Source organism: Xyrauchen texanus, chromosome 19 (genome assembly GCF_025860055.1).
Source record: "Xyrauchen texanus isolate HMW12.3.18 chromosome 19, RBS_HiC_50CHRs, whole genome shotgun sequence".
Taxonomy (NCBI): domain Eukaryota; kingdom Metazoa; phylum Chordata; class Actinopteri; order Cypriniformes; family Catostomidae; genus Xyrauchen; species Xyrauchen texanus.
Genome location: NC_068294.1, coordinates 14,259,061 through 14,284,184, shown reverse-complemented (window position 1 = coordinate 14,284,184; position 25,124 = coordinate 14,259,061). Strand labels below are relative to the sequence as shown.

At 42.5% G+C, this 25,124-nt stretch overlaps 1 protein-coding gene across 1 annotated transcript in view; it reads right to left on the bottom strand.

The window, feature by feature from the left end:
- The window catches only part of fstl5 (follistatin-like 5), a 246,588-nt gene that overhangs the window by 188,269 nt on the left and 33,195 nt on the right, over window positions 1-25,124 (bottom strand). The window contains 1 exon segment of the mRNA XM_052149538.1: window positions 5,394-5,427. Within this exon segment, the coding sequence (XP_052005498.1) occupies window positions 5,394-5,427 (34 nt within the window).

The following is a 25,124-nucleotide window of genomic DNA, read 5'->3' as shown; positions in this document are numbered from 1 at the left end:
GATGTGTTTTTAGCCTCATTGGTAAGATATTCTGTGTTCAGCTGCAAAGTGGAAATGTAGCTATGCCAGCCACTTCATTTATGATTCCAATAACAGGGCATTCTGTTGTGTGCTTGTGCATGCTGTCTTAGTTTTCCTGTATTCCAAATTTTGACAGCCAATTTCAGTTGGCTTCATATTCTTCCCAGCTTTACTTCATGTTCTGCAGTCTATACTTTAAATGTGCAAAGCAGGCAACATTTGCCATGCTGCAAATTAAGTAAGAAGTGTGAAGTATGCTTTGTCTGGTTGTACTGTCATGAATACATTCCACACTAAGACTTGATGTACTTCAAAGATAAAATAATTATAAAGTAGTGTCTGAGTCATCAAAAGAAATTAATCAGCTTCATCAAAAGTCTTTCAGGCAGTCACAGGAGGAATATTTCAAAACCCCCATTTAGGTAATATACATAAGTCAGAATGTAATCCACTTAAACATGGAGTAATTGGAATAAATAATTAAAATGATTATTAAATAATTGAAAAAGCCTTTCTAAAATTATTTCCAAACAGAATCTTCAGTGCAGTGTTTAACAAGCTGCCCAAGCATTCCTTTTAGTGCCACACTGATTTCTATATTTAGGTAATAAGTAAAAGAAAATACTATTCTTTGCATTCGTCAGGATTATATTGTAAGGATTCTTGTTTGGTTTATTTTTGAGTCTAAGGGCTCTATTTTCATAAGCATGCAATGCACTACATCTTATACAATTTTTGTGAGAGCACTAATTCTAGAATTTCTGTGCCAGTGCAAAGCGCAAGTGGGCACGAGTGGAAGTGTTTGCACTAACTGTCGGTGTATGTTTGCATTTGTTGGTGTATATTAACGTAATGCTGTATTTATGTATTTGCTGTTTTTTTTTTTTGACCAATTCATTATTTTTAATATATTTTTATTTAGTTTGAAGTGCAATTTTAATTAAGAAATATATTTGGTTCATTTTTTCATGTAATAAATCAATAAATCCAATTCAACCATTAGAAGTGAAGTTCCGATACAATCACTCTTAATACCAGCCATGATTTGTGTGTCAGTAGATGAAAATTATTAATAATACTTACATTCTCTAAACTTTAATGGAGCCTACATCAATATCCTGAACCACATTTTCCATGCATATAAAAGGCCCTGTGTCCTTGTCCCATTTAACTGGATGCAGTTATTGCACAAAATAATGCAAGACCATATTTCTACTCTGCTAAGGCATGCATACAGTCCATTTACATTACCAACTTCTTGTGAATGTGCTGTCTTTGTTAATATTGCTGGTCCTTGAGGGAATGGTCTATATAATGGGATGCAGACCCTCCAAAAATTTGAGAGAAACCTCCAAATTAAACTCCACTTGACCCGATTAGCACCTTGCACGTGCGATTGCACCAAACCCACTTGCGCCAAGACTTTGCCTTTGCTTGCACAAAAATACCCAAAACTTCATGACCATGACCATTGAATACACTTAGCACTAGCACTCTTAAAATAGGACCAAGATTATTAAATGGGTCCAGAATGTCTACACTAAAGATTAAAGACAGATCTTAGTGTCAGATGTGGCTCTTTCATAGCTCAGGAAACAGAGCTTTATCAGTTTCATCCAAAATCCCTTAAAGGATGAAAAAAACTTTTATTGATAGAAATAAAAACAGACACAAATGAGACAATTGGGTTGTTGCATTTTGTAAGTGTATAGAGCTAATAAATGGACAAATGGATAATCAATAGCATAGCTCATATAGTTTGGTCATGGGTGAATTTTAGAAGTCCATATTGAGATCCATGCATTTTGACTGAAGAATTTGGTATCTTGGCAAATCTGAGCACAATTAAAGACATTGCTTCTGAAACCCTACCGGAGACACGTGTAAAATTACCATAAGTCTTTATCTCAGAAGAAACATATGCAAAAGTTCCTCTCAACTTAATGACTTCAGATTAAATTAAAATAAATTATATAGATGTCAGATAGAGCTCATTTATATATTTTTTCTTTCCTAATGGAAGACAAAGGTCACAATGCATATATAGAGCATACATTTTATTGAAAAGCTGTAGATAAGAGAGCTTTCTTTTATCGTAATGCCAAGTCTACAAGTACAGCTTTGACCATTGGCATTAATAAAGTCTAGTTCTCTATTAAAGTTTGATTATAGTACATGTAGCCAAAAAAGCTGCTAACGCAAGCACCTTTGAACTGACCTAGGATAATATTTATGGCAGGACCTCGCCTCACACAGAGACTGAGGTGTTTGGATTCTTCACATCTCAGCTATCTGTGTAAGTACTTGGCATAGTTTGACTAACTCTTGTGCCATCTGAATTAAGGATTACTTCTGGGCAACAGCCAACACATAAAACCACTGACTGTTTGCAAACATATTCATTAATGTGGCTATACACTGACTGCTTGAGCACCCAGAACAGCTCTAGACAGAATAATCATGTATTCAGTTCATATAAAATTGGCAACCAAAGATGTCTAAAATATCAGCAACTTTCCATTGTAAAGGCACATACAGGATGGATCACTTTTGTTTTCTCTGTAGGTCGTTTGGTGTGTCAGAAACCCATTTGCCATACGTTTTTACCAACATAAAAAATGACTTGTGCAGGAGAAATTAATGGAAAATGAGTAAAGACTTTGAGTAAAGACTTTTTTTCTCTAAGTGGAAAAGATAGTTGTTCTTGTTTACCTGCTAAAACAAAATTCTGAATATATTGCAAGGATTTGATGCCACAAACTTTCATGATCAGCGAGGCTCAGGACCCAAACACAGAGTGAAAAAATAAACATAAACAACCCTGAAGGGGAAAAAGGGTATCCAGGCTGGGGTTGGGAAAACAGGACACAGGACAGACTATACCGGGCTGGGACAAAACCGGACCGAAAAGAGACAGGACCAACTAGAGACAACCAATAAATACACAAGGTACTAGGTACACAAAACGAACTGGCACTGGACAGCACACACGAGGCGGCTAACATAGGGAGATAAATCAAATACGTTAACAGGGGACAGCTGAGGCAAATTAACTAACAATAAGCAAAAAAGAAGGCGGGGTATGATTTAAGACAGAGAGACATGTGGCAATGCAGAAACAAAACAAAGCCACATGCTCTCACAAGACAACAAAACACCAGAATGGCATGAGTGCACATCGCCAAGCGAATTAGGCAATATACACCCATGCCAACCGACAAACAAGACGAGAGAATGTATAGCAATGCAAAAAGATGTTATCCCACGCATTCTCACACTAAACAAAACCTGAGCAGCAAATGCCACGTGATGCACGCAACAAGTGACAAAAACAAGACAGGACACCTGTGTGAGAATTTGGCCACACACAAACCTGAAATCTCAGACGGAAGTGACCGAACCTCAGCACAATGTGAAGACAACTCACGACCCGAGCAAGCAGTGCAAAGCAAGCACAATGCACGTACGCGAGAGACAGACACAAAACATGGAACATGAGTGTCCGGTTCACGACAGAGACTGAAACCAAACCAGACAGGAAGTCAGGATCCAGCAACATGCTCCAGACATGAAACAAGACAGACGAAGGGCGTATGGCAGGGAATTCAACCAAAACCGTGCGCTCACAAAAAGACAGACAATGAAACAGAGAGACATGGGAAGATGATGCCATGGTCCTGTCAGATAAAAACCCAAACTGACAGAATGACATTACCGTGACAGCAAACTAAAAACTTTGTCAAATAGAGCCATATATTTTTCCCCCAGATGCACTTGTTGTGGCAACCTTTTCACCAAGGCTTTGTTTCATGGTGGACTGGAAAAGAAAATATCTATTGCATCCTGAGTCCAAAAAACCGAGCAAAGTCAACCATTCGTATATTATATTACAATTTGTTTGTGAAATATGCATGAGGTGGTTCATGAACAGTCCATGGCTGAAAAGAGAGGGACCAAAATCTCCTCTGCCTGTATGCAATATACCAATCTACAACTTATTCCCTTCCATTTATAGTTTTCTCAGTCTTTCAGGGGCACATCCATTCCCTTGGGGATGGAGAGAATTTAGTTCAGTATTGAGTGACAAACACTTCTCAGACCCAATAAAGAATCCAAAAAATACTCCTTAGCAGTGTCCATTCTCTGTCATATCATCGTTTGTGTCCAAGGAACAAAAAGACAACAAAGAAGGAGTTCTGAAGAACCTCTTTCTCTATTTTATTTAACTTGGTGAACATCTATTTAAAATTAAAATACTTTTTTACATAGACATTTGTGTACGAGAAGACAACTGAAAACAAATTCTCTATTTTCTCTATTATGCCCACACCTTATTGATGGAGGTACATAATAGAAGAAGAAGAGAAAAATCCTGTATGTGTAATATACTGTATAGTCCGTACTGAAATAGTGAGTTAATGTTAATTTTAACATATAGTGATATTTTTTTAGAAAACAAAAGCTGTATATGTTAACATTAGTTAATGCACTATGAACTAATTGTATTTAAAATAACTAGCTAACAGATTTATAAATGCTGAAAAAATATATTGTTCATTGTTTGTTCATGATACCTAATGGATTAACTAATGTTAATGAAAGGAACCTTATTGTATAAGTGCTACAGATGGCCTTAAAACTAACAAACACGGACTAAAAGACACAAAACCTCAATTTTGATTTCATAGATTTTTAAACACTTACTCTAAGGTGGTTCCTCAAACCTACACAAATCCATACATATCTACAGTAAATTGAAAAGCAGTGTAAAAAGGGAAACCTAACTGTCTATTCACAATGACTTATATGTCATAAAGCATTTTGAGATGTTCAGATGTTTAGGACACAAAATAATTAAGTTACAAAATGTAACACATTTAAAATTGTAGTCACTATCATTGCAAAAAACTACTGGGACAGTATAATAGCTTAGTAATTATATCAGATGGTATTACCATGGTACTTTGATATAGCAAATGTATTTGGGCACACTTAAAAATTTCATTGAATTAGAAAACAAATATAATCCCAAATGGCATCTGCAAAATAAATGACTTGTTCTCAGAACAATCTCCACTATTAGTAGCCTTTTTCAAGGTCATAATTAGTGGATGTATGAAATAATTTCCCTTCAAATTCACACAGGTGTCCTTGCAGAGTAACCAAAGGTGTAGTTCATTACAATAACTATGGACATGTTCCACTAAAGTTTGATAACCAGAAAGTGTCCAAATAATTTTGTCTTTTTTTAACAGTGCTAAATGTTTGACAAATTCTGTCAAAGAATATCAGAACACTATGAAAGCACCATGCCTCAAAAAAACATGGCAATAGATGGTATTAGAGAGAGAGAAGTTGGGCATCGTACATACCTTTCATCCGTAAACTCTCCGAGATCCCGTCCTGCTGGAACAAGAATAGAGAAAAACAATTCTTACAAAATGTTACATTCACAAATGTTTCATAGACAGCATGTCTACACAGCTCTGACAACAGACATTCAAATACTGGATATTTGAAATCTCTAATACACCTGTTTTCTGTTTCCCCTCTAGATCTACAGGATGCAAAAATGCTCTGAGCAAGCTTAAATATGGTGTATATTGGTTTGTGAAAAAAAAAAACATGTGAATGTTCTTCTCTGCAGGACTGACCCACCTTAAGAATTGATGTTGTTTTGTAGCTGGAGTATCAATGTTATTAATATTAGGATTTTCTGTGTTAAACAAGTCTAACTCCTTTTTTAGTTAAAGTATTATCTATAATTCCTGTGCAATATTTGCAAAGCAAAGTCCAAATATTCTTTGAAAATGTTGGTGCCTTATTTGTTTGCAAGTATGAGTTGAATGATACATTAGTTCAAACCGGCCATGGTTTGAAAATGAGATGTAAGGCAATATGTCTGAGCAGCTCTTTTTCATGCAACAAAATTGGATGGTGTTTTGTATTGCCTAGCTCCAAACAGGGCAAAATAATCACCATAAAAGTCTTCTGAAGCCATACAATAGCTATACAATTTAAGCCATTATTTACTGACTTGGAATATAGTGCATGAGTCATATGTGCTACTTGTATGATACTTCATGGAGCTTGCAAATAAACCATCCACTACTGTAGTGGAAAAGAGCAACTTTGACATTTTGCCTCAAATTCTGCTAATGGAAGAAAGAAAATAATACAGATTTGGAACAACATCATGGTAAATGACAAATGACAAATTTTGAGTAAATTACATATTTTCAGTTTCGGGTGAACTAGTTCAAGTGTTTTCAAACTTTTCAATGCCAATGAGCCCTACATATGATATACTTTAAAAGCAGCTTTATTTTTTCATGTATAAAAATGTCATGGTTACTCTCGTAACCTCTGTTCCCCGAGGGAAGCAACGAGACGTTGTCTCGAATGAAGTGACACAAGGGGTCTTCCTTGGATGCCGAATCGTACCTCTGAACCTGAGAGAAGGCCAATGTCAAGTTGGCAGACAGAATTTGCATGCCCCACCCCGGACATACGGGTATAAAGGGAAGCGGGGCAGCGAATGCCAGTAAGGATTTTGCACTGAGGATTTTGCAATGAGGGGATAGCATGTCGGGAGCAGGAGGACGTCCCGAGGCCAGGGTGCTGAGAGAAGACTCGAAGCCCTAACCCTGCTCTGCGTACCTGGCAGGGGGCGGATTAGAGACTGAGGAAGTGGCCTAAGACAAGTCTTCAGACTTGTCAGTGCTGGCATGCCGGGGCTGCAGGCAAGGCCGGAGGCAAGGTAGCTGTCTGGTCCGCCAATTTCATATTCTTTCAGGAGGGAAAGACCCTGCGGAGGCCATGCCCTGCCCAGTTCCAGGGGGAGGTACTGCGTGGCAAATACACCATGAGGGTTGTGAAGCCGGACGTGGGATATGGCGCGTTGGTAGGTCCAGCCTAATTGGGGGGACTCTACAAGCATGGCGGCCAAGGTAGCGGGACTGCCCGGGGGAAACACGGGTCCGCTGACAAGGGGGACCGTACCGCAGAAAATACATCACAGGGAGTTAGCCTGAAGAGGGAACTATGCCCGTGGAGCCTGAGCCCAGTACACAGCATTGACACTCGTAGTGGGTCTGACAATGAATTGCTCCGCTGAATTCGTGGGCCAGAGGGCTAGGGAGGAGAAACATCCAGGCAGCGACGCTCAGTGGCTGACCTGGGACAGAAGGCGCACTGGATCAACCCGGACGGTTGTGCAGCGATACGAGTTCTACCGGCTCGGACCTGACAAAACACGGCCAAAACCGTCTCAACCCTCAGATTGTAAAACCTGGCAAAGGTATTGGGTGTTGCCCAGCCCACTGCTCAGCAGATGTCTGCTAGGGAAGTGCCATGGCTTCTAGTAGAGTGTGCTCGAACCCACAAGGGGGCGGCATGGCCTGGGTGTGATAGGTCAACAGCATCAACGACCCAGTGGGCTAACCTCTGTTTGGAGACGAAGTTCCCTTTCCGCTGTCCGCCAAAGCAAACAAAGAGCTACTCAGAACATCTAAAGCTCTGTTTGCGGTCCAAATAGATACGCAGAGCACACACCGGATGCAGCAATGAAAGGGCTGGGTTTGCCTCCTCCCGAGGCAGTGCTTGCAGTTTCATGACCTGGTCCCTGAAAGGGGTCGTAGGAACCTTGGGCACGTAGCCCGGTTGGGGTCTCAGGATAACGTGAGAAAGTGCCGGACCGAACACCAGGCAGGTGTCGCTGACAGAGAACGGTATCCAACCCTCTTGATGGAGGCTAACGCGATTAGGAGGGCCGTCGTCAAGGAGACTCTGTCTTGGTTGATCGTGTCTATGACAGCTGGTGGTAGACACACTAGATCTACTGCATCCCATCCAGGGGCCAGACGTGGAGGTTCCAGAGGTCTGGGTGCAGATGCCAGAGGGTGCCCCATCCTTGAGAAAGAAGGTACTTCCTCAGGGGAATTTTCCAGGGAGGGGCAGTTGCGAGGAGCATGAGATCTGAGAACCAGGTGTGGGTGGGCCAGTAGGGGGCCACCAGGATGTCATTGAGACTGAGTCTAACTCCATGCCGAGAAAAGAGATTCTCTGTACTGGGTCGAGCTTGCTCTTTTCCCAGATGACCAGAAGCCCTAGACGGCTGAGGTGCCTGAGCACCAGGTCCCTGTGAGCACATAGTAACTCTCAAGAGTTGGCCAGGATGAGCCAGTCGTCGAGGTGATTGAGTATGCGGATACCCACTTCCCTTAGGGGGACAAGAGTGGCCTCTGCGATAGGAACAGGCCGAAGGGGAGGACCTTGTACTGATACGCCTGGCAGTCGAACGCGTACTGTAAGAAAGGTCGTGTCACGGCAGAATGGAGACGTGGAAGTATGCGTCCTTCAGGTCTACCACCACAAACCAATCTAGCTGTAGTATGCAGGTGAGAATCTGTTTCTGCGTGAGCATTTTGAACGGGAGTCAGTAAAAGCCCGGTTGAGAACTCGCAGGTCCAAGATTGGTCACAACCCGCCTGTTTTTCTTGGGTACGATGAAGTAAGGGCTGTAGAAACCCTTCTTCATCTCGGCTGGAGGGACGGGCTCTATTGCATCTTTTAGGAGCAGGGTGGATCTCTGCTCATAAGGCACTGGCTTGTTGGCCGCGCACAAGAGTGGAGCAAATACCGCTGAAACGAGGTGGGAGCCGGGCGACCAGAATCACGTAGCCGAGTCGGATGGTCCTGGCCAACCAGCGCGACGGATTGGGAAGTGAGAGCCACGCATCCAAACTCCGTGCAATGGGCACTAACGGGACGATTGCTTTTGAGGTACCGGCGGCGGAGCTTCGCGGCCGGGGGGAGCAGGTAATAATGCATCGGGAGGCAAAAGAGCATCCTGAGGCTTGGGTACTGAGAAAAGACTCAAAGCACTTACCTTGCTCTGCGCACCCGGCAGGGGGCGGTTTAGAGACTGAGGAAGAGGTCCTAAGGAGGCGTCTTCGGAACTCGTCAACGCTGGCCTGCTAGGGCTGAGCAGTCACGGGGCCGGAGGCAAGGTAGCTGCATCTGGGGAACCGGGACTGTACAGTTCTAGGGCCGGGATGCGTGAGAATGGCGCACACCGGCTGGATGACCCAGGGAGTGGGGAAATCGCTCTTTTATTGAACATGTGGGTACTGCAACCTGGAGAGGGTGCGGCAAATGAAAATAAGGGAAACAAGGATTGTCCTCCTGGCCCTCCACCGGGGGATGGATTGGTCTTGGTACCATCTCCGGAGCGAACATCCGACTGCTCCTGGTCTCAGGAGCGCTTCTGAGATTTTCTTGTCCAGGAAGGAGTCCTGGAGATGTGGAGCGTACTCCGCCTGCGAGGTGCTCAACGCTGGGGCTGGGAGCTGGGCCAAGGTTGTGGAGCTGCCTGCCCTCGGCGAGCAGACGGGGCACGGGGCGCGCTGGTTGAGCGGCGCCGCGATGTGTGAAATTGCCTCCGTCTGCTTCTTCACCGGCAAAAACTGCTGGGCGAAGTCATCAACGGTGTTGCTGAAGAGGCCAAGCTGGGAGACGGGGGTGTTGAGAAACTTCACCTTGTCAACGTTGCGTATCAAAGTTGGCACTCCTGGACCACGAGGGTAGCAATCAGCCGCCCGAGTGCCTGCGCTGTGAGCTTTGTGGCTCTGAGAGCAAGGTCGATGGCAGAGCGCAGTTCCTGCAGCGGATCGGGACTACACAGGTGACACTCAATCCCGCGGGAAGATGAAGCGACACGGGGGGGCTGAAGTGGCATTCACCTTCTGGAAGGAGAGCCGCGACCGCAACTTTGCCATGGTCATGTTCTCGCAGTGACAACATCAACCATCCACGAAAGCCGCCTCAGTGTGATCGCTACCCAGGCACACGAGGCAGCGTCTGTTGCAGTCGTTCTTGGAGAGAAATTGACCGCATCCAGGAAAAACACATCTGGCGGAAAGGCATCTTGAAAAAGACACGTCCTGAAAAGGACGTTCAACGCCGCTGTGCATTGCTCTTTTTGTTTATGGAAACTCAGACTCTTTTAGAGAAAATATACTCTTTTAGGAGGAGATATTCTTTTAACCAGAAAGAAAGCACTGTCGAAGCTCCCAGGGGCGTGAACTGCACAGTGTGCAGAGAGAGACAGATGCCAGCTGTAAATGAGCCGTGCGGATCAAACAGCAATGCTTCGAACAGGAGTGAACTTAGCTGCTTGCTGCACAACCATTCGGCTCCGAAGAAAAATTCTGCCTGGCATTCACTGCCCCGCTTCCCTTTATACCCGTATGTCCAGGGTGGGGCATGCAAATTCTGTCTGCCAACTTGACAGTGGCCTTTTCTCAGGTTCAGAGGTACGATTCGGCGGCCAAGAAAGACCCCTTGTGTCACTTCATTCGACACAACGTTGAGTGAGTGACACAAGGGGAACCCAATTTTACAGTTTGAGAAAAATAAATGTGTGATATAAAGTTAACATGAAATGAAAGGAATGAAAGAATTGTCTTTTTGCCAAAAGTTACAATTAAAATATTATCCGTAAAATATTATCTCCAAAAGTGTATCTTTTTTCTTATCATCTTATTTTCACTATTAATGTTTATATAATCCAGAAGAGACAAATGTGAAACTAAATTCATATGTATATAAATGAAATTGTACGCTGTAACATTATATATATATATATATATAAAACCTGTATAGTAAAATAATCATGATTAATCTCATGATTTCCAACGAGTCTTTAGAGAATGAAACCATAATAATGTCAAACTGTAATGTCAAAATTAAATTTTTGTTGTTGACATTTTTACAAATGTATTTTTTTTCCGCTGACCCCCTAGAACCCCCTTGCGGCCCTCTGGGGATCCCTGGAGCCCAGTTTGAAAACCCTTGATCTAGTCCTTTCAATTTCTCCATATAATGATATCTGAGGACAGGCTGTCCTCACAGTTAATTCAGAAAATTTAGTTGACTTTTATTGACCTAAACTCTGCCTCCACCTTCCAAAATTCAAGGCACTGACACCAGTGGTTAAAGCGGGAATTGCTTTTGAACATAAGGGCACGTGTAAGCTCCATTTTCCTGGTGAAATGCCCACAGAGGTGTGCCAAAAAGTGAGTCTTAAAGAAAGTTGTTTCTAGCTGTAAAGGATGTACTACAGTGAAGAGTAATGCATATTTTATTAAATATATGCCTACCCTTGACCCAAACCCTAAACCCAACTTTCAGTGGAGTTAAAATGCAATTATGGATGGAAAATGGAACCATCAAATTGCACTTTTCACTCATTACGCAAATGCAAATGCTAAAGTCTCAAGTCTCCCACACTGCTTATGCAACACACTGCCATTCACACTACAGGAGAAGGTACACAGTTGAACTGATGCAAAAATGTCTGAAAGGTGATGGACATGGTCAGTAAGTCAGCATAATGGGGCCGATGTCATGGGTAATGGAAGATTTGGAAGCAACATTTTGACTGATTTATTGTTGGGTATCAAAATTAGTAAATCTATCAGTAATTAGTCTTTGTACAAAATAGATCAGTGAAATACTTTGGATATCTAAGAGGGATTATTCCCTTAAAATGGATAATTGGCAAGGATTTTAATTTTGAGTGATTACTGTGAGGCAGCAAATTCCAAACATCTCTCAGCTTTCAAGGGACTTTGCAGACATTTGTCCCATCTGCCCAAAACAAGAACATGCTGGCTGCAAGCCCCTGCCGTTTTTCTGCAAATCCAAAAGGCAGTTTCACCAGAACACTTTCTTAATGTGAGAGTAAAACATCACTATGTAGTGGCTTTTGCCCACGTTACCCTCTTACCCTGCATTAATCATGGCTTGTGGTGTGGGTATAATGGCTTAGTGTCTGCTACAGAGTTTGACATCCCCTTTTCTTTAGATTTAGCTTTTATTTTTTTCTCTTTTTCTCCAAAGGACATTGCTGTTCTAACCTAAACCTAAATTATATAGTGATCATTTCTATATTGCTTCAAAATGATCTAGAAAGGACTATAATTGCTCTGAACTGTAATTCATTTTATGTTATCTAAAGTTAAATTCCAGAAGTGGTTGACAGAGCATTTAGCTAACACCTATTCATTCCACTATGCTGCTCTAAATACTTTTTGTGCTCAGTGAAACGATTAACTTCCTGGAATCAATTGTACATGAATTACACAACTGGACTACTAAAATTAAATAATGGCTACAGTATAAGCATCTACACAGCCCAGCCCAGCCCCTTCACCTTATCTTACATGTGCTCCATCTGTCACTCAAACATTACGTTTTTGATTAGTCTAAATGTGGGGTGGAGCCAGATTTGTTGTATAATTGTATTGGCTGTACAGGGAGGGTGCTGAAATAAACTATGGTGAATTTAATCTTTTGCTTTGAATTATGGACAGAAGATTGGCTTTTGCAGAGCAGGACAAAGCTTCATACTATAAGCTGAAATACTCATGATGATTGAGGCAGGCTGAGTTGAGGGAAAGCTAATGGGGTCACTGCTTATCTCTGTGCCCGTGCCAGAAAAAAAAGCTGAACCATGTTGCCCTGCCCCAAACACCCAGCCATTTGAAAATCAGGCTCACTACATCACTGGTTTTACCTCAGACAGATTTTTCTGTGGATTCACATTGCTGGTATATGCGTGATCTTTCTCAGGAGTAGAGATCTGGCATAATACAACCTCTGATATGAGGCCAATACATAACATAAACACTGAGTATAATTATAATTCTGTGAAGTATAATTTGATCCTGATCTGTTCCAACAAATACATTCTTATCTGAAATTGTAGTCTGTTTTTGCATTGCACTTAATGGATTTTAACACATACACTGTGTTCTGATAAGGAGCTTATCGCAAGGAACTTGGCAACTATGTGTTCTCAAAGTGTCAATTTCAACTATTCACTGACAGCTGTGATAGCATTAGCAATTAGTGTTCCATAACAAGAGAGACGGTATGTTTATTCAGAATTCCCCGCATTATTGAATGAATTTCTATGTAAGAGGGTTGTAAGCATTACCAAACGGCATGACACTTGAGAGTAGCAGGATGCTGAAGGTTACCTATAATGAATTAATGATAGAACCACAAGGCTAATTGTGCACTTTAACAGCATTTGTAACCACAACAGTAACAATGATGTGCTACTTTTATTATAAGGCCATGCAAAGATTGAGCTTTACTTGCATTAGAAGACAAATGTTCAGTGTTGTCAATGTTTTAAATTAGACATACTGTATAAAAGGATTTTATGAAAACACTAATGTCCTTTAATAAAAATGGTTATCACATGGGTTGTTTAAGCAGCCCAACTGGACACGAGATATCAACATAAGCTCATCCAATGTCTGTTTGTACTAACAATGGAAAGCAGTGGAATAACTTATTTGAAAACAGTCATTATTTTGGATTGACATTCAATTAACAAACCAAGACCAAAATAATCAATTGTAACTCCTCAAAGAGCTTTCAAGCTATGTCCAAAAAACTCAGCACAGACCTTCAGACTGTTGACTTAATGTGCTACAGTATTTTCTAACTGATCGCACTTGGACGAATATTCAAATGAGACAAGTGTCATGGTCCTGTCACTTTGTCAGTGTGGGTTTCTGTCTGACAGCACCTTGACATCATCGTCCTACATCTGTCTTGTGTTTAGTTGTCTGTCTTGGTATGAGTGTGCGGTTTCGGTTGATTTCTCTGCCGTGCGCTCTTCGGTCGGTCTAGTTTCATGTCTGGAGCATGGTGTCTGGATTCTGTCTGGCTCGGTTTCAGTTGTGGTGTCGAGATCCAGGCACTCATGATCCATGTCTTGTCTTGTATTGGCATGATTGCACTTTGCTTTTCATCTTGGCGGCATGCACTCACATCAATAATCTATATCTGTCTCTCACAACCGCGGATGCGCACTGCGTTCGCTTTGATTATTTGTTTATTAGTCTCACCTGCCGTGTATCATTAATCCATTGATTTCTCTCCCTACTTCAGTCTCCTCTTGTGTGCTGTCCAGTGCCAGTTCGTCTTGTGTGGTTCAGTCAGTCTTGTTTGTCTCCAGTTGGTCTTGTTGGTTGGTTCATGTCGGTTCCAGTTTGTTATTCCTTGTTCCTGTATTGGTCTGGACAGTCCTGGTGTCCTGTTTTCCCGACCCCAGTCTGGATGACCTTTTCCCTTTCAGGGTAGTTTATGTTTGATTTCCCCAACAAGGAAGTTTTGGTTTGTTTTTTGCACTTTTGGTAATATCAAAAAACCCTTTGTTTTTTAAACTCTGCATTTGGGTTCTGAGCCTCTCTGATTCCTGACATGACGAACGGGCCCAACATGGACACAGCAGAGGGCATTATGGGTATTTTTCTTTTCCCCCTCCCTCTCACAAGGACACCTGCAGCCAGTGGTCAGCCCAGATCGCCCAACTCCGCTCTCCGGGAAGGAGGGGGCGAAGTTAGAGACTTCGCCTCCAAGTTCTTGATTGGGGTGGACGAGTTGGGTTGCACGGAGACCGTACTTAAGGATCTGTTCAACAGATCCTTTAAGGATCCTCTTGGCGCATGGGAGATGGAAGGGCTGGGGACCCTCTCCTTCTGGGAATTTGTGGGATACATCCATTGCCGGAAGGAGTGGATTACACCTCAGTACAGGTAACTCTCCCCATCACTGCCAGTGCTCATGACCAAAGAAGTCGTTCCCCTGTCAGTGACTGTGCTCACAGCCATGGAGGCTGTTCCCATGTCACTGCCAGTGCCCACGACCACTGAGGTTGTTCCCCTGTTACTGCCTGTGCTCACAGCAACAGAGGCCGTTCCCCTGTCACTGCCCATGCTCACAACCATGGAGGTTGTTCCCCTGACACTGCCTGTGTTCACGACCATGGAGGTTGCTCCCTTGCTGCGGCCAGTTCCCAAGGCCACAGGGACTGTTCCCATTCCCAGTCAGTGCTCACGGCCATGGAGGCCATTCCCGAGTTGCAGCTGTCAGTTCTCCGTGAGCCGAAGAAGAGCATTTTATTTTCTCTCTCTCTACTCTCTCACTCTCTCCCCTTGTCCTACCCAGGTTCCGAGGAGGTGGCGCAGACCAGCCAGCAACGGAATTGCCAAAGAGCCAAAAATAACTGGAAATAAATAATTAGCTGAGAATAAGAACTGAGAAAATTTACACACTGTGGTTTGGCGGTTCAAATAACCCCCTGTCACTGATGTCCCTTGGTGAAACTATTTTAAAAGATTGAAAAACATTTTTTTAAATAAATATTAAAAACTTAAACTGCTCTGCACATGAGAGGAGAAAATCAAACATGCTGGCAAGACACTGTTAACTCTATCCCCACACAAGCAATATGATATTCAAAGGAACCCCACTGAGTCAATAAAACACTGCGTATCTGTCTATGCCATCTATTCTATTCTAATGATCAAATAACCAGCAAACCACATGCATAAATTGACTATTTTGATAGCATAATACAATGCCATCTGAAACAGAAACAGATCAGAAATGGATAGAAGAATTACAGAGTGTTTTCTCCTAGAGTTTCAGGCAACAGCAACAAAAAACATGCTTTAAAGGGAACCTGATTAAATGTGTGTCCCCCTGTTCAAATGTTTATATTGGTAGTTGATATGAAACCCTTGCAATGTTAAGTTACAGGCTACACTCCATCTAAAACTATATGAAACTAAACAGTATACACTGCCTCAAATTTTATAGCCTACTATGATCATCATATTGAAATAATAATAATAATAATAATAGGTTTTATTTATATAGCGCCTTTCCAGAGCTCAAGGACGCTTTACAATAGACAAGCAACAATAAAGGCAGAGGACAAAGACAGCAGACAAAACAACAGCAGGTAGATAACAGTGAAGGTACAGAAAATGAGAAGGTTAGGTAGATGGGACAGCACCCAGCGGAAAAAAAAAAAAAAAAAAAAACAGTACAACTTAAGAGTTATAACATTCAACAAATAAGTGAGTTTTGGGCATGGATATGAATTCAGAGATAGTGTTAACAGAACAGAGTGATCGGGGTAGAGAGTTCCATATTTTGGGTGCTACAACACTGAATGATCTGCCCCCATCGAAACAAGGCGATGCCGAGGGACGACGAGAAGGCTAGAGTCGGAGGATCGTAGAGAGCGAGTCGGTGCGTAGGGGTGAAGCAGATTACAGAGATAGGAGGAAGCCAAGTCGTGCAGAGATTTAAAAGTGAGAAGGAGAATTTTGAATTTGATACGGTAAACCACAGGAAGCCAGTGAAGATCATGCAAAATTGGGGTGATATGTGCAGAACGCTTGGTGTGGGTGAGTATTCTGGCAGCAGAGTTTTGAATGTATTGCAATTTGGAAATGGAGCTAGCAGGAAGGCCAATAAAAAGTGCATTGCAATAATCGAGACGTGATGTGATAAATGCATGGATGACAGTTTCAGCGTCTGAGATACTGATGAAGGGACGGAGCTGAGCGATGCGACGTAGATGAAAGAATGCTGATTTAGTGATAGAATTAATGTGAGAATGGAAAGATAGAGAGGAGTCAAAGATTACACCAAGACTTTTAACAGTACTGGATGGTTTGATGTGAGAGCCAGCAAACTCGCGAGGTGAAGTTAGTAGGAATTTTGTTAGTGAGTGACGGAGGTCCGGTAAAAATAATCTCAGTTTTGTCCATGTTAAGTTTTAAAAAATTTGAATGAAGCCAATCTTTTATTTCATGCACACAAGCAGAGATTTTGTCAGTTGTGATAGATAGAGTCGATGTACAGGTAGTATATAATTGAATGTCGTCAGCGTAAAAATGATAATTAAAACCATGACGGCGAAGGATCTGACCAAGAGGTATTATATAAATTAGGAATAGTAATGGCCCTAAAACGGATCCCTGTGGGACACCTTGCTTCAGGGGGACAGTAGGTGAGTGAAAATCTTGAACTGAAATGTAGAACTGTCTATCAGAGAGATAGGAAGAAAACCAAGAAAGAGCAGCACCAGAAATACCCACATCCAAAAGACGAGAAATGAGTAGTTGATGGGAGACAGTATCGAAGGCAGAGCTGAGGTCCAGCAGCAGGAGCATAGACAGAGAACCAGAGTTACCAGAGAGAAGCAAATCATTGAGTACCTTAACTAGTGCAGTTTCAGTACTATGTAGAGGGCGAAAACCAGATTGAAGAGGATCAAAAGATTATTTTCGACTAGAAAAGACTGAAGCTGGGAGGCAACAGTACTTTCTAGTAATTTAGCTATGAAGGGTAGATTTGAAATAGGATGATAGTTAGATAATACTGAGGGATCAATGTTGGGTTTTTGAGAACAGGGGTAACAGCAGCAGTTTTGAGTGGCAGAGGGAATGAGGCAGAGGTAAGAGATGCATTGATGAAGTGAGAAATAGGTGCAGAAATAACTGAATGGCAGAGTTTCAGAAGAGGAGTAGGAGCAGGGTCAAGACGACAAGATGAAGGGTTGGATTTCAAGATTAACTCAGAGACAGAAAAAGGAGTAGTCAGAGAAAAGTGAGACAGGGACTGTCCAGATTGGTTCGACAGATAACTAATATTTGCAGCATCATTAGAGAGGCACTGGTTTACGGCATCGGTTTTTTCTAGCAGGTGAGTCATGAATGAACTACAGAGTTCATCAGAAGCTAGAGTAACAGGATTAGGAGGTTTGGTGAGTTTGTTTATTGTGTTAAATAATGCTTTTGGTCTGTTACTTGATTTATTAATTGTGGCAGATACAAAACTAGAACGAGCCAAGTTCAGGGCCGATTTGTAATGTTTAACATGTTCTATAAAAGCTAAATAGTGAACAGTCAGGCCAGTTTTTCTGTAGTGACGCTCAAGCCGTCTACCAGTGGTCTTTAAGATACGGAGTTCAGGAGTGTACCAAGGAGAAGAATTTCTGGTCTTAACCACTTCTGGTCTTAACAGGAGCGTGCTTATCTAAGATATCCGAAATTATAGAGTGATAGTTAGATAATATCAGGTAGGGAGAAGAGATATCAAAGACATCAGATAGATTAGAAGAAGCAATGGAGGTACAAAATAATTCAGTATCAACAGCTTTGAGATTGCAGTAGGATATAACAGTTGTTGAACATTTCTTACTCATAGGCAGGCTGAAACTAAAATCAAGAAATTTATGATCAGAAATACCAGTGTCAGTAGAAGAGATGGTAGAGATATTGACTCTTGATGTACAGATCAAATCAAGGGTATGACCACGCGCATGAGTTGGAAAATTTACATGCTGAGTAAGATTAAAACATTCAAAGATAGAAAGTAACTGATTGGTGTTAGAGCAGACAGCATCAACATGAATATTAAGGTCACCAAGCAGTAGAATGGGAAATGACAATGAGCAGGCGAGGGTCAACAGTTCACTGAGTTCAGAAAGAAGTTGGACAGGACCTTAGGAGGTCGATAGAGCAGAATAATTGTAAATATGGTCTTTTAACATGCCTAAGCATTACATTATATTTACATATTCTTAGACACATTTATATAGTCATGATTTACATTCATGTTTTCCAAATTTATAACTATGTATTCAGAGATACTTAAGCAATATCACACAAGCTAGAGTGCTCTATGTCCAGCTATCAGCATGGCTGTGATTCGGCCATAGTCACACTGCAGCATGAGTTCCCCAGGTAATTATAGGCTTACTGATAGATGGACAATACAGCATGATTGCAAGTGTAATATTGCTTATATAACAGTTCAACAAAAAATAAATACATAAGTGGGGAAAAACGACTGTCCCCAAAAAAGTGTGTCTAACTACTATTTTGCCACAGATTCAGGTTCTGCTGTTGATGCACTCAAACCTCCATTACTATTTGAAAACATCTCTTTAGAACTAGTAAAGACAGCATGGGCTGTTTATTACAAGTTCTTGGAGAAACAATGATGTGTGTACGTGTATGGAACAGAGAGAGAGAGAAGGAGAGTGACTGAGCTTGTGATTCCCTGCGTCTGAACACGGCTACAGACTGCTACTAAAATGGACGCAAATGTGACCAAAAATAATTTACTGCGACTAAAATGTAAAATATAGTTACCATTGGCAACCATCAAGTTGTGTTTGTTCATATGCGGCTTTGTCAGATATTATTTTGTGAGTTTAGACAGAGGTGAGTAGTAGCGTGCTACATTTTCTCCATTACATTTCCTTGAGTAACTTTTTGAGAGAAAAAATACTTTTAGAGTAGGTTTAAAAGTGGGTAGTTTTTACTCTAACTCAAGTAAATATGTAATTCAAATTTTTTTTACTTTTACTTCTTTACAATGGGTGGCATTCCTATCGTTACATTACTTTTTAATTCATGCATAATTTATTGAGAGATAACTGAATGGGACCTTTATGCCAGCGGAAGTTCACACAGGTGGACACTCTGAGCCGCTGTCACAGACTGTCACTCAATCACAGCTGCAGCATCAAACTCTTCAAAGTGAAACACTTCCTTTGCACATTGAAAAACAGAATAGTTCCATCATGCAATGCCTTCATTTAACACAGAGACAAGCTGATATTTCAAGATTAAAATCACAGCTCCAACTTTAGGCAGTACGCTGAGGTAAGTTTTGGCTCAAATCTAAGCATTTACTAAGCATGCACTCACGGGGGTACTGGAAACTATTGCAGCTACTTCAGGCGGATTAACTGTATAAATCCATGTAAACATCCAAGTTAAGTGTATATCACTGCCATTCGCGTGATCGACAACTGGAGCATGAACAGACAACATTTCTGTGTGCACAGCGAGGTACGTGGGGCACACACGTGTGAGATGTGTGGGCGTGAGGCAATCGTATGGTGAAGAGAGTGGCTGTGTCCGTAATCGTTCACTCATTCACTATTTCCTATATAGTGAATGGCAGTTAATGCACTATATTTCAGCAGTAAGTGAACAAAATGAGTGAATTCGGATGCTGACATATACGCTGAGTGTTGGAGGTCTGGGGCTGTCGCAGAAACAACGGCACATATTACATTTTTAAATACTTGGGTCTTACTTGTTATTCTTATTAAATAATATATTAATGCAATAAATCTTCATTCTTAGCCATTCAGTCATTTTTAATATATACTGTTTGTTAATATAAAGAGTAAACACATTTTATCAAATAAAGAGTACATTTTAAAATGTATCTGAATGTTTTGACTGTATATGTTAATATGTTATTTTAATCAAGTAATGATTTTTCAAAAAGTAATTTATTACATTCAGCATGAAATAAAACATTGCAGGAGTGAAGGAAGCAGTAAACTCCCAGGTAGTACGTCTTCCGCGTGGTGGTTTGTGGGCAATTAACCATCATCGAGTGCACATCAAATGTACACTCGAATTAGAGTGCATTGTCGGTAATAATGAGTGAACAAATGTAGGGAATGAATGGCTCACTCAGAATTCATACACTCCTACAAAATGGCAGAAACCAGAAATAGTGCACTATATAGAGGATCAGGGTAGTTTCAGACACAGCGAGTGTTCCACGACCGGGGTTGGTGCCCTATGCACTAGGCTGCATATATGCATTTAGAGAGCAGTGGTCCTACTGTACAGAACTAATGATCTAAATACTTACGACACGGAAAACTGTAACTACACTGAAATAAGAATCCACATAGGACTTTAAAAGCTATGAAATAGTGAAAGAAGGCATTAATAAAGCATGATCTTGCTTTGGTTTATATTTCAGCATTATATATAATGTCCTTGTGGGACATTTTCACTGTAATAATTACTAGAAATGTTTCCAAGCCTCTCTTATTGACAAATTCATCCAGATCTGACAAGAGCCCTTAAAGGGATAGTTCACCCAAAAATTAAAATTCTCATTATTTACTCACACTCATGCCACCGTAGATTTGTATGACTTTCTTTCATCTGCTGAGCTCAAATGACGATTTTTAGAAGACTTTCTCAGCTCTGTAGGTCCATACATTGCAAGTGAATGGGTGGCAACATTTTAAGCTAAACAAAATCACATAAGTCAGCATAAAAGTAATCCATAAGACTCCAGTGGTTAAATCATTATCTTCAAAAGCGATGTGACTGGTGTATAAGAGACAGAGAAACAGATCACTTTCACATTCTTTGTGTTTTTGGTGATTCGCATACTTCTCTGCATATCTCCCCCTGCTGTCTAGCAAAGACTTAGAAACATTGATCTGTTTCTCACCCTATCATATCACTTCTAAAGATATGGATTAAACAACTGAAGTCTTATAGATTACTTTTATGCTGCCTTTATGGTTTTTGTGGAGCATTACATTTTGGCCTACAGAGCTAAAATATTATTTTAAAAATCTTAATTTGTGTTCTGCAGAAGAAAGGAAGTCATCCATATCTGGGATGGCATGAGGGTGAGTAAATGATGAGAGAATTTTCATTTTTGAGTAAACTATCTCTTAAAAGTGATAGCTCAGCCATAATTGAATACACTGTCATAATCTCCCTAGCCTCATGTTGTTCCAAACCAGTGTGATGCTTTGTGTTATGTGAAACACAAAATATTTTAGACAGAATGTTAGGGACAGACAGCCTCGGTCACCATTCACATTCAAAATATGGAGAAAAAAAACCCACATTCACTTAAAGTAAATAGTGACTCAGGCAAACCTTCTGTCTACTATCTCCTTATTGTGTTGCATGGAAGAAAGAAAGTCATATGGTTTGGAACAACATGATGGTGAATGATGACATAATTTCCTTTAATAATATTAATAATTCTGTAATACATGTTCATTGTGTATTATGCAATGGAATATAAGGGAGTAAACATCTATTATGTCATTTGTGAAAGTATAGATTTACTCACTATGTGACAACTCTTTTAATTGGATACTTTCTTACTCTTACTCAAGTAATTATATATGTTAGTACATTTACTTCTACATGAGTAATTTTTTTTAAGTAATTGTACTTTTACTTAAGTACATTTCCCCTAATTGTCGCTCTCTCCACTTTGTGTCGGAGAAGCGACACTAGGGGTCTCTGTTGAGCCACTGAATATACCTCTGATCTATGAAAAAAGGCCAATGAGAAGTTGGCAGCTAGTATTTGCATACCCCGCCCCCGGACATACGGGTACAACGGCGAGGTAAATACTAGAGTTCATTCAGAAATTTTCTTCGGAGCCGATGGTCTTGTATGCTGTCTGCTTACACACACCCGTGTATTCCTCTGACGATCTGCATGCTGTTGGATTTGACGGCGCATAACAGCGGCTTTCTCCTATCCTGTGCACGGCTGTGCATTGTTGCCCCTGGGCGCTTCGACAGCGCAGATAAAAACTCGAAAGAGTTTCTTAAAGAGTGATTTTTTCTAAAAGAGTAAATTTCCTCTAAAAGAGCAAACACAGCGAGCGTTGAACGTCCTTTTAAGGACGCGTCTTTTTAAAGATGCCGTTCCGCCGCTGTGTAGTTCCTGGATGCAGTAGAGTGCTCTCCGTTTCAGATGGCCACAGGCGTTGTCTCGTGTGTCTGGGTAGCGATCACACCGAGGCTGCGTTTGTGGATGGTTCATGTTCTCACTGCGAGAACATGACCATGACAACGTTGCGGTCACGACTTGTTTTCAACCGAGAACAAGCCACTCCAGCCGCCCCTCGCATTGCTCCTTCTCCCCCCGTCTGCTCGCTGAGGGCATCCCCCTGCGAAGAAACAACAGGCTGCTCCGCCTCAACCTGGGCCCAGCTCTCAGCCCACGCGTCGAGCGCCCCGCAGGAAGCCGACGCCCCCCGTCTCACGGACCCCCTCGAGGACCCGGAAGGCTCCCAGGCGCTCCTGAGACGGACGACCCAGAGCCCAAGACGTTAGCTCCGGAGATGGTAAGACCGCTCCATCCCCCGGTGGAGGGCCGGGAGGAGAATTTTGTTTTGAATACATTTCATATGCTGCTCTCCTTAACCGGGGCAGCGGTACCCAAATTCTCAATAAAAGAGCTATTTCCTTTGCCTCTGGGTCATCTGGACCGCAAATGCCGTTCTCACGGCACTCTGCCCCCAGATCTCAACAGTCCCGGCATGCTGGACGCGGCCACAGGTCCGCCTTCAGCCCCACGACTGACCCCCGGCTGGCCGGTTCTGACGAGACCAGAGGATGCCACCATAAGACCTCCTCCTCAGTCACTAACCCGCCCCCTGCCGGGTGCACGGAGCAAGGTAAGTGCTTCGAGTCTTTTCTCAGCACCAAAGCCTCGGGACGCACCCTCGCCTCCCGACGGCACATTACCTGCTCCGCCCCGCTGCGAAGCCCCGCCGGGTACGTCGAAAATACTTGTCCCCTTGGTGACCCTAGCACGGAGATTGGATGCGTGGCTTTCACTTCCCAACCCCCACCAGTTTGCCAGGCCCCCGCCCCCCTTCGCAGGCGTCCGCTTCACCGCAGTGCACGGTGAACATGCCCAATCCCTGCGCGCAGAGATCGCTACTCTTCTATTCAAAGACGCGATAGTGCCTGTCCCTCCAACCAAATTGAAAAAGGGTTTCTACAGCCCTTACTTCGTTGTACCCAAGAAAGGCGGCCGCTTACGACCAATCTTGAACCTGCAAGTTTTAAACCGAGCACTGCTCAAACTCCCGTTCAAAATGCTCACGCTAAAGTTTATCTTAACAGGCGTCCAAAGGAGACCTGAAGGACGCATACTTCCACGTCTCAATTCTGCCGCAACACCGACCCTTCCTACGGTTCGCGTTCGACGGCCAGGCGTTCCAGTACAAAGTCCTCCCCTTCGGTATGTCTCTGTCCCCTCGCGTCTTCACGAAAGTCGTAGAGGCAGCTCTTGCCCCGCTCCGAGAAGCCGGCATCCGCATACTCAACTACCTCGACGACTGGCTCATACTGGCCCACTCCCGAGAGTTACTATGCACTCACAGAGACCAGGTGCTCAAGCACCTCAGCCGCTTGGGGCTTCAGGTCAACCGAGAAAAGAGCAAGCTCACTCCGGTTCAGAGCATCTCCTTTCTCGGCATGGAGTTAGACTCAGTCTCAATGTCCGCATGTCTCACCAACGAGCGCGCACAGTCGGTGCTGAAATGCCTCGCAAAGTTCAAGCCAGGCACAACGGTCCCTCTAAAACTCTTCCAGAGGCTCCTGGGGCATGTAGCATCCTCCGCCACAGTCACGCCGCTGGGGTTGATGCATATCAGACCGCTTCAGCACTGGCTTCAGACTCGCTGCCAACTTCTCATTGGCCTTTTTTCATATTCGGTGGCTCAAGAGAGACCCCTAGTGTCGCTTCTCCGACACAACGTCTCGTTCCCTCCATCGGGGAACGGAGGTTACATTTGTAACCTAGACGTTTTTGGCTATTCTACCCACCTCTTGTTATTGAATACATCTTTTGAGCATGCACCAGTGTGTCTCGAGCCACTTTTCCCCATCTGTTTCTGAAGAGCTCGCTGCACCGCATGCAACAACAACCCCAGTCCAAGAGAGTCGTGAACAAATTATTCTTTTGATCCGGATCTTTTTCATTAATCACCTGAAAAGAACTGAGGTTTTGAACTCAGGAGCTCAAGTTAACAGTTTAAATCAGATTCACTTTCATCAGGTGTGCAGAAGAGAGGAGACGCTGCCATCCGCTGGGAGGCTGAGGGGCCGTTGTTCTCCACCAGGGGACGGAGGGGTCGCTGCTGTCCGCCAGGAAGTAGAGGAGCCATTGCCATCCGCCAGAGGAGGTTTCCCCGACCTGAATTGGGCGTGGGGATATGTGACGCTGAGGAGGACCTGGCTGGGCCAAAAGAGATAAAGGAGGAGCCGGGGCCGCCAGAGAGAGGAAGAGAGAGATGCACGTGGCTGCTGTTTGTGTGTCAATCTGTTGTTATGTTTTCAGTTCAGCATTTGTGTTAAAGTCTTGCTGTTTGTTTCTCCAGTTCCCATATCCTCCTTTCCCGAACCCTGTTACAGTATGCCATTTTATCATGTCATTGTTACCTGCAGCGCTTTCTTTGTTATTAACCATTTTGCACGAAAATATAGAGGTGAATTAATGAATTCATGTAGTGGTAAATATTTTGCTGTTATAAACAACAAAGCCATTTTGGCTTTATGAGTGTTGCCATAGAAACAAATAACTTCCGAGTTCTGAAAATGTGAACAGCTCCAAGTAGAATATTGA